This window comes from Orcinus orca, chromosome 17, assembly GCF_937001465.1.
Source record: "Orcinus orca chromosome 17, mOrcOrc1.1, whole genome shotgun sequence".
Taxonomy (NCBI): Eukaryota; Metazoa; Chordata; class Mammalia; order Artiodactyla; family Delphinidae; genus Orcinus; species Orcinus orca.
The window spans coordinates 23048268-23062993 of NC_064575.1; the positions used below are offsets into that span (position 1 = coordinate 23048268).

A 14726-nucleotide genomic window follows, 5' to 3' on the forward strand; every position below is an offset into this window, starting at 1 on the left:
CCCTGGTGGTGCAGTGGTTGAGAGTCCGCCTGCTGATGCAGGGGACATGGGTTCGTGCCCCGGCCTGGGAAGATCCCACATGCCGTGGAGCAGCTGGGCCCATGAGTCATGGCCGCTGAGCCTGCACGTCCAGAGCCTGTGCTCCGCAACGGGAGAGGCCACAGCAGTGAGAGGCCCACGTACCAAAAAAAAAAAAAAAAAAAAAAAAAAAAAAAAAAATCTACTCTCTTAGCGACTTTCAAATATACGATACAGTATTATTAACTATAGTCACCATGCTGTACATTACATCCCTATGGCTTATTTATCTTATGGCTGGAAGTTTGTACTTTTTAACCCCTCTCACGCATTTTGCCCCCTCTCTCCAGCACCAACCCCTGCCCTGGAACTACCAATCTCTTCTCTGAATCCATGAGCTCTTTTTCTTAGATTCCACATATAAGTGAGATCTTACGGTATTTATCTTTCTCTGACTTATTTCACATTGCACAATGCCTTCACGGTCAATCCATGTTGTCAAAAATGGCAAAAATGGGCTTCCCTGGTGGCGCAGTGGTTGGGAGTCCACCTGCCGATGCAGGGGACACGGGTTCGTGCCCCGGCCTGGGAAGATCCCACATGCCGCGGAGCGGCTGGGCCCGTGATCCATGGCCGCTGAGACTGCGCGTCCGGAGCCTGTGCTCCACAATGGGAGAGGCCACAACAGTGAGAGGCCCGTGTACTGCAAAAAAAAAAAAAAAAAAAAAAGGCAAGATTTCCTTATTTTTTAATGGCTGAATAATATTCCATTATGTGTGTGTGTGTGTATCACAGTTTCCTTATCCATTAATCCATTGATGGACACTTAGGTTGCTTCCATACCTTGGCTATTGTAAATAATGCTGCAAGGAACATGGGGGTGCATATATTTTTGAGTTAATGTTTTCATTTTCTTTGGAAATACCCACAAGTGGAATTGCTGGATCATGTGATAATTCTAATTGTTTGAGGAACCCCCATACTGTTTGCCATAGTGGCTGCATCAACTGACATTCCTACAAACAGTGCACAAGGGTTCCCTTTTAAAACTCCACATCCTCGCCAACACTTGCTATTTCTTGCCTTTTCATGACAGCCATTCCAACAGGTGTGAGGTGGTATCTCGTGGTTTTGACATGTTTCCCTGACTTTGAGCACTTTTTCATGTACCTCTTGGCCATCTGTATGTCTTCTTTGGAAAAATGTCTATTCAGATCCTCTGCCCTTCCTGCTCTATTTCTATCCTCAGCACACATCCCTAACATACTATATATCAATATTTTACTTATTTGTATCAATTTCTCCCAGCCAGAGGTAAGCTATACTAGGCAAGCAATTTTGTCTAACTTGTTTACTGCAGTTTCTTTAGTATTTAGAACAGTGCCATGCACAAAGAGTGCACTCAAAACATATTTATTGAATGACAGAGTTTCTCAGTACAGTTTACACTATTCCAATCAAAGGAAAGAATGGGTATAAAAACAGGAGGAGGAGAGCTACACCTAAAGAAAATTCTGACAAATAAGAGCCATAATTATAGCTTGCATTTACTATGTCTTCTCCAATCATTTATTCATAATTGTCTAATGGCATTCATGATGAATACCTGGGTTCAACAAAAAAGGAGTGAATACGCTAAGCAAAGTTCATTTATTTTTCATGACGTTCTTCTTTTGATTTTGAGTCTTTACTCTCCTGGAGTCCTAACAGAATTGCTTCAGCCTCTAGGATAGTTGTATCTGTTGTGGCTCCCAAGAACCTAGATGTAAGTTCAAGATCTAATAGTCGCAGCCGGACTCTGGTTCCTTTCTGGTATTTCCTAAATAGTAAGAAAAAAAAATTCCATTAATTCTGAATATCACTAAATGAACAACTACTTTAAAGTAAAACCCAAATTCTAATTTTAATTTGTGTTGGCTCAAGATAACAAAATTAACACTAGTATATGAGAAATAGTTGTTTTTGACAGAAAAGTAATTTAGTTGTATCAGAATTTTCATCTTAAACTGCCTTCAAAGATTTTATAACCTAAATAAAAATGTATTCCAAACTGAAATTCAAACAAGTTGGTTCTTGAAACTGACATTTATTTTAATGTCAGTTATTTTTAAAGTCAAAAAGTATCAAGGGGAAAAAATGTTTTCAGAAACATTTTGTCTTCTAAAATTAAAATCTTCTTTTAAAGTAAAAGAAATTTTACAAAAACAAAATGGAAAATAGTCTAAGTGCAAAGTACTTAGTACTGGGGATTGATTGAACTGTAACTAAAGTATAATGCTGGCCATAACATGCATGACGGCTCAATTTGGTCAAAAAAATTATTCAAGTATTTCATAATACCAAATGAAAACTGATACTCATTTGTCTTTCTTCCTTGATCAATTATTTTAAGAGTTTAACATCAACATTATGAAAAGGTACAGGAGAGTGAAAATATGGCTACTGAATGAAAACCACAAATCTTTAAAAATCTAAAAATATATACCTAGAGTACTCTAAGTCATAAAATTAAAACAATTTTATATAAACAGAAAATGAAGAAACAGAGTTCTCCAAAAAAGTCACTGGAAAATGATTTTAGTAGACCATATAATGAACAATGTTTGATTAGGTATTCTGGAGGAATTTATAAGTGGTCCATCAAGTAAACATTTAGGCTATTTGGCTTTTTTTTTTTTTAAGTTATTTTTCTTTCTGGTTACAGAAGGAAATGTCCTTTTGTAAAATTTGGAAAATGATGATGTCAGTCACATTTAGTCAGTCACATATAGTCCTTCTATATGTATGTTTATGTATATATGTACATGGGTGTGTGTATCTGACGGCATAGACCTTACTTTCTGTCTCTGTTTAAAAAAATTAAAGGGATATCCTAGAATATTAAGGCATAGCTTTATATTCTTAGAAAACAGCAGTTATAGAACACATTCCATATGAATTAACCACTGGGAAAACAAGCTAGTTCACAGACAAGGTAAAGCTGAACACTATTTTCTGCATTACTTGGAGCTGTAACCTGTGTTCTAATGGAGTCTTTCATTTGTCCTTACAGCACTACTCCAGTGATTCGTTTAATCAGCTTTGATTCACGTCGACCACCTTCCCCCCCGCCACCCCCCACACAACATTCAATTAGTTATCAAGTTTTGTTCATTTTTTAACACAGATATTTCTTGAGCTTAGCCCTTCAGATCTCATCATCCTTAGCTAAAGCTTGAGGTAGGACCTGGTCTTCCCGGAGCCCACCTTCCTAGTCTACTTCTCACGATGGTTCCGTATCTGCTCTGCTTATGTGGAAATGGCCTAACGTCCATTCGCACACACTTCTACTGCTCTGCACCTTTGCTTCTGTTGTAGCACTGCTTGGCCTTTCCTTCTAAATAAATCCTATTGATTCCTAAGTATCCAGGTAGAATGCATCAAATGCAGCTCCTGAGAGCCTCCACATTCCCCTTATCAGAATGCAGATTCTGTCATTGGAATTGCCAAGGAAGACAGAGGTTTTGCAGTCACAGACTTGGATGCAAATCTGAGTCCTGCTACTTACGAGTTGGGTAACCTTGGGTAACTTGCTTTCTCTGAACCACAATTCCCTCATCTATATAACAGACTTCGACCACTTGGCAGGTTTGCTGGGATGGTTAAATGGGATAATATTATATATTGAAAACGCATAGCCCAGTAAGTGCAAATGTCAGTGCCCTTCACTCACCTGTATTGGTTAACTGTGTAAATCTCCGATTTCTCATTAGATCAAATACTCCCCAAGATCCGGCACTGTATTTATCTCTGTATCCTTCCAGTGCCAATGCAGCAGGTCCTCAAATGTTTGTCAATAAATTAACAAGACGCTTGCTGGCAAAAGCCACCACACCGACTACCTAGGCTTTCCATTCTCTTGGCCTTAGCAGCTGTGTGGCCTGGCTCATTTACTTAACCTCTCTGAAGTTTGCCTGGCACAGTGCCTGCTGCACAGTAGTTAATAAAGTTAGTTCTCTTCTCCTTCCATTATTCATATCTGGCCTATAGACAACCATGATGAAGGGGAACAGTGACTTTTTATGAAAAGGGTTGAACATTCACAAACACTTGGGACACAATTTCTGGGCATGGTCTCACTGAAGGGGAAGCTCTTAGTGTAGATGGTTCTGTGTCATAAAATGCTAGCAATCTCCTGTTAAAAAATAAAATCAGAAATACCATGAGTGCACAGTATGCTTGGTAGTTTATGGAAAGGAAAACTTTTTTTAGGTGTAGTAGCCTTTAATAATATGAAAGTTTTGTCTTCATCTCTAAAAATTATGCAAATTCTAGAAATTATCCAGTGAGTTGGTAAAGGAGATGAAAAATGGAACTGTAGGACTTTACATGTGCTAAATGAATGAAGAATCACCCACATGTATATACCTTGCACTAAACAAAAAAAACTTCTAGAAGATTCTCTGACTTCTGCTACCTGGAAGTAGCTGTTTCTACTTTTATGGTACTTAATTTTCACTGTGCATTATTTCTATGTGTTTCTTCCCTAGCAGACTACAGGTTCGTTATGCGCAGGGCTTTAATCACATCTGCCTCTCTTACAGTACTGAGATGTATACATTTCATTTAATGTAGCCTTTTGAACAGTGGTTTTTCACTTCAGTACATCAGAAGCACCTGGGGTGCTTATTAAAAATGCAAACGAGGGAAGCAACCCCAGAGAGTGAGCTGGCAAATCTAGGGTGGAACTTGGGAATTTCCCTTTTTAACAAGCTCCCCAGGTGATTTGGATGCAGTCTTCTCTGATCAGCATTTGAGAGAAATCTGGCCTAGAATTACCTTTATTGTATACAAGACACAGCATCCTACACACATACAAAGGGCCAGTAAAATGAGGACCTCTGACAGGACTTTGTGGCCACCATTAACAGCCTTTGAGGGTAACAGATGTTTCCTATAAGTGATGAAAAAGCCAACAGACTTTAGGGTGAGTAATTTAAACAGATCAAAAAAAAAAAAAAAGGTCAGGGAATGACAATATATAATGGAGAAAGGCACCTAAGAACAGTCCCTTGAACAAAGCCTACTGACAGCGGGGGTGGGGCTGCCTCTCCCAGACACAGACTGTCCTTTCTGGGAGACCCCGGACATGGAAAGGTTAGCATAGTACTCACTCAACAGGAATAGAAGCCATACAATTAATGTGGAGTTTATCTGTGCTTTAACTTTTCTTTTTTTTTTTAACATCTTTATTGGAGTATAATTGCTTTACAATGGTGTGTTAGTTTCTGCTTTATAACAAAGTGAATCAGTTATACATACACATATGCTCCCATATCTCTTCCCTCTTGCGTCTCCCTCCCTCCCACCCTCCCTATCCCACTCCTCCAGGCGGTCACAAAGCACCGAGCCGATATCCCTGTGCCATGCGGCTGCTTCCCACTAGCTATCTACCTTACTACGTTTGTTAGTGTATATATGTCCATGCCTCTCTCTCACCCTCGCGCTTTAACTTTGAAACACTTTATTAAAGGGAAGTAAAGAAATAACTAATGTATTTCTGAGAACTCCATTTCTGCCAATGAAATGTGAGGTGAACCTTCAGTATTGTAGTCTTTGACAATCACTTAATACTACTTAGTCTTCCCATTTGGGTTTCCACTGTTCCACATAACAAGATTTAAAATGAAAATGCCAGTAAACTCTTTCCCCAGCTTGTTCATGCAGTTCTTAAATGGTCTATTTATTCAACGATTTGGGCCTAAGTATAAATATCCAGAAGAGGCAATGTGGTGGTCAAGACTCTAGACTCTGGAGCCAGATGGCCAGATGTGTGCCCAGCTCTATCCATAAATCTGCAACTCTGAGCTGTTACTTCATCTCTCTGTTTCAGCTTCCTCATTTGTAAAATGGGAATAATTATGCCTTCTAGGTTCCTATGAGCATGAAATGAGTTAACACCTGCCAAGCCCTTATAAATACTCAATAAATGTTAGCTACCAGCATCAGTCACCACCACCACCACCACCACCATCACCATCAAAACAAACCCAGTGACACCTGATGCTCCAGCCTTGGCGTGATGGGGAGTACAAGAGCGGTCCCAGATATAATTCCAAGTAATAATTAAACCAATGAAGGATTTCTGTAGAAGGTATGTTTTTGGGGTGGGTTTTCTTTCAATAATTTGCTTTGATTCAAATCTTACTTATTTTAATGGTATAAGCATTCCTCTCTTAAAATGTATTATATAATGTATATAACATGCAATATATATAAATACATTATAAATGTCCTACAAGAAAGAAAACAATTTCTCTTGAAATGAATGCTGAATTTCCTTTGAAGATGTGAGGCAAAATAGCACTGAACAAAAGCAAGTAAAATTCAGAGAACTGCACATTTAACAGTCCACACTTCCCAGCATTAACCACAATATAACTGAAAACAAGAAAGTAGAATATATTGTCAGTCACAGTGACTTATCTATTCTAGTATTCTTTATGACAGTGGTTCAAGGAACACTGAGGATTGAGGGGCAGGTAGAGCTGTCTAATTTTACCTATCTCCTATCACTCTTCCTTAATTCTTGATGGAGTTAAGCTGTCAATGAATCTATTTTTAGCACATACTATTTCTTGGAAGGGGAAGATGATCAACTCAATAGGTTCATTATTTTTTCTTCCAAGAAGCATTTTTTAGCTTCTTTTAAAATTTACCATTTCATGCTGGAGAGGGTGTGGAGAAAAGGGAACCTTCTTGCACTGTTGGTGGGAATGTAAATTGATACAGCCTCTATGGAGAGCAGTATGGAGGTTCCTTAAAAAACTAAAAATAGAACTACCATATGACCCAGCAATCCCACTACTGGCCTATACCCTGAGAAAACCAAAATTCAAAAAGAGTCATGTATCACAATATTCATTGCAGCACTATTTACAATAGCCAGGACATGGAAGCAACCTAAATGCCCATGGACAGACAAATGTATAAAGAAGCCGTGGTACACATATACAATGGAATATTACTCAGCCATAAAAAGGAATGAAATCGGGTCATGTAGAGACATGTAGAGACATGGATACATCTAGAGACTGTCATACAGAGTGAAGTAAGTCAGAAAGAGAAAAACAAATATTGTATATTAACGCATGTATGTGGAACCTAGAAAAATGGTACAGATGAACCGGTTTACAGGGCAGAAGTTGAGACACAGATGTAGAAAACAAACGTATGGACACCAGTGGGGGAAAGCCACAGGGGGGTGGTGGTGGTGGTGTGATGAATTGGGGGATTGGGATTGACATGTATACACTGATGTGTATAAAATTGATGACTAATAAGAACCTGCTGTATAAAATAAATAAATAAAATTCAAAAATTAAGGAAAAAAATTTACCGTTTCAATAGCAGACTTAACTTCTAATCAACCATCCCCTTTCTTTATATACCAGACACTATCTCCTCTATGTCTTCTTTCTATAATGAGGTTTTATTATTTTAAAATTTTAATTAGTTTTTCCTCATTCCTTTGATTACATCAATGGACTCTTCCTTCTAAAAATGCACAAATACCCATAATTTTGCTACAATTTTAAGAGGTTCACAGGTTACCTGAAGGTCATCTACAGACCTATAAGATTAAAAAGTTTTGTGCTAGATTTTAAGTCTGTTAATATTTCTTGAGGTAAAAGAAATGGGTTCTCATTCCATCTACACAACAACATGGCCTTGTGATAACTGTATCTGTTGTTTAATTCCCAATGTGTTTCTTAATGAAACCTAGGACTTCAATGAACAAGCTCACTGGGCCACTGCTCACAGCCACACAGTTGGTAAGCAGTAGACCCAGCCTCTACCACAGCCTCATTTTCTAATGGATATAAGACAAAAGTCCATGGCATATGTAGAGAAGGAATTTTTCTTTCATTACCCTGGTCACTTCCTTAAGTTTAAAACTATTAGGAATGAATAAGGACAGGTGTTAAAAAGAAAATTAGGTCCACAGAAGCATAATATTTTCACTTTAAAAAATATGGAAAAGGGGGGTAAGGGGGGGAGGGATAAATTAGGAATTTGGGATTAGCAGATGCAAACTACAGTATGTGAAATAAATAAACAAGGTCCTGCTGTATAGCACAGGGAACTATATTCAATGCCTTGTAATAAACTATAATGGAAAAGAATATGAAAAAGAATATATATACATGTATAACTAGATCACTTTGCTGTATACCAGAAACTAATACAACACTGTAAATTAACTATACTTCAATTAAAAAATAAATAATAAATAAAATAAACATAGAATAAAAAGATAAATCAATAAAATGTATCCAACAAAGGAAAAGGCTTGAGATGACTCTTAAGAAGCTGAATGGGTCCCACCATCTTGAATATTTACACCATAAATGTTTGTTTATAGCAAATAATTATACCAAAATGTGTTGGAAATGTTCAGAAGTACTGTATGGCAATGATCAGGTTGCCATTTAGTAGGGGTGGATGGGATGGAGACATTCTGTAATGCACAGAACTCTTTCATACAACAGAGTTGTCCTGCATCTGTGACAGACATTGATGTGGGTGAAAAACCTGCTTATAACTATCTAAGCCTAAAACTCTGTCTGCTAAATACAAAGAGTTGGTTTTTTAAAAATAAGAGTTTAGGGCTTCCCTGGTGGCGCAGTGGTTAGGAACTCACCTGCCAATGCAGGGGACACGAGTTCGAACCCTGGTCCGGGAGGATACCACATGCTGCGGAGCAACTAAGCCTGCAAGCCACAACTACTGAGCCTGCGTGCCTAGAGCCCGTGCTCCACAACAGGAGAGGCCACTGCAATGAGAAGCCTGTGCACCGCAACAAAGACCCAATGTATCCAAAAATAAATAATAAATAAATTAATTAAAAAAATAAAGGTTTAAGTATACACTAAATTTCCAAGAATGTGATTACTGTGTAAATTAATGGAAGACTGACTTTGTCCACAATGTTAGCAAGAGTTGCTCACTATTTCAGAAAATCACACTGCCATAACAACACCACCATTTCATTTTTGTGTCTTGCTACATGGGCTAAAATGTACCTTCTTTACAGCTTAAACTTTGGCTTATTGTTTGCATTGGGAGGAGATCCATCTCCTCCACACCTGCTATTTAAAAGTATATGATTTATCTTCTCACCTTTCAATGAAATGCATTGATAAAAACTTAACTAAAATATCAATAATACCAAAACACCACTGCCCAACATAACTTTCTGTAATGACAGAAACATTCCATATAAGGTGGTCATTGAGCACTTGAAATATGACTAATGTGAGTGAGGAACCAAAATTTTAAATTTTATTTAATTTGAATTAAATTTAAATAGCCATTTAGTGCAGTTGTAGACAATTTCAAATTGACAATAAAAATAGTAAGCATATTTGCCCTACAATACATAACACTGGAAGAAAGGCTAGTTTTACAGGAAAAATAGAACTCTGAAATAATTTGTTATAATAAATAGCTATTACTAATTAGATTCCAGCAATAATAAACCATCAGATCCATGTTTGCCATTCCTAACTCCTCAAATGTTTCTTTCCTTTCTGTTATTTTTTGTATTTTTCCTCAAATCTGTGTGACACTGTACTAGACACATAGCAACTGAACTGTCTTTTAGATATTTAGAGGTTAAAACAAAATTCTCTGTAAAGATAGCTTCTTCCATGTTACAGATAGAAAATTAAGATACATGGAAGTCACTTGCCAACACCACAAAGCTGTATAAGAGGATTCACAGATTTTTTTTCTCCTCTTCCTTTTCTTAAGTTCTCAGTTACCTCTGACTTCTTGCAAGAACTGTAAACTTAATCCCTTTAGGAGTGATAAGAAGTTACCTCTTCATATGGTCTCATAATGTCTTCCCTTTGAAATAAAATGTAAACCATGTTGCTGCCACCCAACTCATTGTTTTAACTGTTCCCCACTAGAAAAATGGTTACTTTCAGTGGTAACAAATAATAAATTATCAGAAAAAAGTCTCCATGGCTTAATGCAAGTTGTCTATTTTTTATACCTTTTTTAATTAGAAAAAAAAACTTTGGACATTAGTTTTTCAGAAATGCTGTATTTCATATTATAAAACATTGAATACTGTTGTCTTGAAAGCAAATAGGATGTCTCCAGTAAGCATGTTCAAAATGAAAATAGCCTGTGTTTTCACTGCTTGGCGTGTTTCTTTAACTTCAAGTGCTTGCCTCCGACTGATCTTTGTGAACTCCAGCCTAAATGGACTCAATGCCAGCCTTCACCATCACTGCTCTCTTCCACTGCGCATTTTCGCAGACCATATGCTGCAGTAAATGAGCCTGCATGTCTGAGCTGTTTAGGAAAAGGGCAATTAAATCTGGTTTTGCATTTCTGTATTAAGGACATGGTTTAAAGACTTTCCTTTGGAGAGGTTTTTGACATTCTTTCCACAGACATTCTTTAACATCTGTCAGTGCATGCTGGTGACGGTTCTCGTAGACTTAAAATGGAGACAGTCTCTCTGACTAGTTCTTTGATATACATATATTAAATAATACAAAGCCTACAAATACAAGGCTTGGATTGAACCTCAGTATCCAAAGAGAATCTTGTAAGGAGTTCTGACTTTGCTAGTCAATTTAGCTGTCTTGCTGTAATCATAGATCTCAGAGGTTTTAAAAATAGTTCTCTTGAAATTATTAACCATCTATGTTTTCATCCTAGTAAGTTAAAATAGTTTAGAACTTTTTCTGATTTTCTTACAATTCGTTAAAGTTTTAAGACTTTAGAAGTAAAATTTTGTTTTCTGAAGAGAGAAAGCTACAATGTTTCTAATGGTTCAATTACCACCTATTTGTCTTTTCTAATTCATACAAATGTTCACAGTAATGCTGATCTCTGTACTAAGCCCATACTTTGTCCGTGTGTGTGCGTGTGTGTGAGAGGGAGAGCATTTGCATGTGAGCATGAGGGAATATATGTACTTTGTTCTTCTTTAAATGAACTGTCTGGGCATCAATTTCCTCAGTTTTGAAAAGCACAATGTTAGAAGAGACCTAAGGTCTTTTGCAGTTCTATGATTTTATTCTACTTTTACACAATTTTAAGTGTTTGAAAACAGATATAGTATAGAGAGCTATTAAGTGAAAAATTGATTAAATATACATACAAAATGCAAAATTTTAAGACGTTTTATTAAATATATAAAATATTATTATAGTCTTAAATATTCAATTAACAAGAACTTTTATATGCAGACTCTGTGGTGTATTTCAGATTTGTCTCCCTTTTTCAAAGTACCATCACTGTGTTTCCTTGACAGTGTTTCTAGTCTATTGCTTCTTTCTGTTCAATCTGTAAGATGCCTGTCAAGACTGACTCACCACATACTATCTATTCTGTCTTATCAAGCACAGCATCCATGGTTAACAAAATAAAGGTAGAGAGTGCTCATAAGCTCTGTAGCTCTCCAATAATTCAACTCATTAAAATTTAAAATGTTCATAATACTAAAATGCATTTCCTCAAATTGCTATCATCATGGATAAGAATTTTAATCTTTTTCTGCCACTCTACTATAAACGTATGATTTTGTTTTTCCCTTAAACCAAATTCTTTTTAACCTTGCCCTGCCAGTTAAGTATTTCGTTCCACAAACAGAAGTTTTGTCTCTTGTTCAAACATTGATTTGTTTTATGAAATGTGAAAATGCAACATTTTTAAATGTCCAATAAATTTCACTTTTTAATAATGTGGAATATAAATATAATGTAATATATTACATATAGCATCAATAATGATAGTTATAACTTTATTCTTACAGTTAACAAAATAAGATGTGCCAAGAAATTAGGGAAAGGAAAACCCTATAACCTAATAACTATAACAACTCTATCTTTATTTTTAAAAAAACCAAAATGTTTGTTGCTGGTCAGAATATACATATATAATGAAAAAGAATATACACACATTTATATTTAGAGGGGCCAAAAACTCCAAAGGAAACATAAGGAATAAATGCTTTCAGGCACCTGAGATATGCTGATGACTAACATTAGATCAGAGTTGGAGCCAGAATTACAGCATCTAAGCAAAGGATACATTTTGTGGTATACAAGTTTTGTTTTATGAGAAAAGAAAATATACACATTTATTGCCAGAGATAAGTTTTGTCAGTGTAGAACAGAGGAAGGAATACGGGCTTTAAAAAGTTATAGAGGAGTGGAGTCAAGATAGCAGACTAGGAGGACGCAGAATTCGTGTCTCCGCACAACTAGGGCACCTACCAGGCACCAGTGGGGGACCACGGACACCTAAGGGGACGGGAGGAACCCCTAGCGACTGGGTAGGATGTGGGGAGTGGGGGGCCGGAGTGGGAGGGAGGAGAAGTGTAGGCTGGACGGGAGTGGTGCCCTGAGGCGCGGCTGGGGGAGGAGAAGGGATCCCACGCCCAAAGGGGGAAACTGGGGGATCAAAAGGGAGCATGGCCAGGCTTCCCCCACTCATTTCGGCCCCCAGGAGCCTGCTGAGATCCCCAGCCTGACCCTCTGTCCACCGAGGCCCCCTCCAGCTGTGCGGGTCCTGAGGGAGTGTGAAGGAGGGAAGGGGGAGCAAAAGTAAAGGTCTGACCTACCGACCGGCACCCCTGAGGGTGGTTGGAGGAAGGGAGTTCCTACACCCAGCGGGACCCACCCACGGTTAGGGGTCCAAAAGGGGAGACCATGGGGGAGACAGTAGGTGGGGGGCAGGGAGGAACAGAAGGAAACACGGCCAGGGCTTTCCCTGTCCACTTAGGCACCGGGGAGCCTGTTGGGCTCCAAGGCCTAATCCTCTGCCCTCAGAGCCTCCCTCCTGCTGTGCAGAGCCCAAGCCCCACCCCTACACCCCAACCCAGGGCCCTACCTCTACACTCGGAGACACCCTCTGAGACACCCTCCAATGGCTCTGGGCCTAAACCCCACCCACACACCCTCACCCAGGGCCTTCCCTCCAAACTCCAGAACTCCACACTATGGAGGCCCCACTTTGGACGTGCTGCCTCTCCCCTTCCGCACAGGTCTTAAGCAGAGGCCCCACCCCACGCTCAAACGTCAACCCCACCCCCACCTAGGCCCCACCCCACCCTAAACCCCGCCCCTGCCTAAGAGCCAACCCCACCTAAACTCTGCCCCCCAGAGCCAAGGCCCTTTTTTTTTTTTTTTCTGTTGTGGTTTTGTTTACCTTGTTGCAGTTGTTTCAATTATATTTTTATTTTTCCTAATACATTTTTTATCTTTCTAATTTTATTTTATTTTTTATTCTTTGTTATTGTACTGCTCCTTTTTTCTTTTTTTTTTTGCCACACCACATGGCATGCGGGAACTTGGTTCCTAGGCCAGAGGTTGGGCCCGAGCTCCTGTGGTGGGACACCAAGTCCAAACCACTGGACTATCAGAGAACCTCAGACCCCAGGGAATATTCATCAGAATGAGGCCTCCGGGCGGTCCTCATCTCACCACCAAGACCCGACTCTATCCAACTGCCTGAAAACTCCACTGCTGGATACCTCAGGCCAAACAACCACTAAGACAGGAATACAGCCCCACCCATCAAAAAAAAAAAAAAAAAAAAAAAAAACCGACCAAAAAATGTTACAGACAAACAGCAAGGTAAAAACCTACAAGACCAAATAAATGAAGACGAAATAGGCAACCTATGTGAAAAAGAATTCAGAGTAATGATAATAAAGATGATCCAAAATCTTGGAAACAGAATGGAGAAAATACAAGAAACGTTTAACAAGGATCTAGAAGAAGTAAAGAGCAAACAAACAGTGATGAACAACACAGTAACTGAAATTAAAAATACTCGGAAAGGAATCAATAGCAGAATAACTGAGGCAGAAGAATGGATAAGTGAGCTGGAAGATAAAATGGTGGAAATAACTGCTGGAGAGCAAAATAAAGAAAAAAGAATGAAAAGAATTGAGGACAGTCTCAGAGACCTCTGGGACAACATTAAATGAACCAATATTCAAATTATAGGGGTCCCAGAAGAAGAAGAGAAAAAGAAAGGGTTTGAGAAAATATTTGAAGAGATTATAGTCGAAAAATTCCCTAACATGGAAAGGAAAGAGTCGATCAAGTCCAGGAAGTGCAGAGAGTCCCTTACAGGATAAACCCAAAGAGAAACACGCCAAGGCACATATTAATTAAGCTATCAAAAATTAAATACAAAGAAAAAATATTAAAAGCAGCAAGGGAAAAGCAACAAATTACCTACAAGGGAACCCCCATAAGATTAACAGCTGATCTTTCAGCAGAAACTCTGTAAGCCAGAAGGGAGTGGCAGGACATATTTAAAGTGATGAAAGGGAAAAACCTACAACCAATATTCTCTACCCAGCAAGGATTTCATTCAGATTCGATGGAGAAATCAAAAGCTTTACAGGCAGCAAAAACTACGAGAATTCAGCACCCCCAAACCAGCTTTACAACAAATGCTAAAGGAACTTCTCTAAGTGGGAAACACAAGAGAAGGAAAAGACCTACAAAAACCAAACCAAATCAATTAAGAAAATGGTAATAGGAACATACATGTCAATAATTACCTTGAATGTAAATGGATTAACTGTTCCAACCAAAAGACATAGACTGGCTGAATGGATAAAAAAATAAGACCCTTATATATGCTGTCTACAAGAAACCCACTTCAGGCCTAGGGACACATACAGG

The 14726-nt window shown here is 38.4% G+C and overlaps 1 protein-coding gene across 6 annotated transcripts in view; it reads right to left on the minus strand.

The window, feature by feature from the left end:
- Positions 1 to 1415: 1415 nt before the first annotated feature.
- Positions 1416 to 14726, minus strand: part of TPD52 (tumor protein D52) — a 224365-nt gene continuing 211054 nt past the window's right edge. For 4 of the 6 annotated variants that reach the window (XM_004276183.4, XM_033439850.2, XM_049700198.1 and 1 more), the window contains one exon: positions 1416 to 1837. In XM_004276183.4, the coding sequence (XP_004276231.1) occupies positions 1669 to 1837 (169 nt within the window). In that variant the 3' untranslated portion in view covers positions 1416 to 1668. The remainder of the gene's footprint in view (positions 1838 to 14726) is intronic. The other 2 variants (XR_007472443.1, XR_007472442.1) reach the window with 1 other exon arrangement.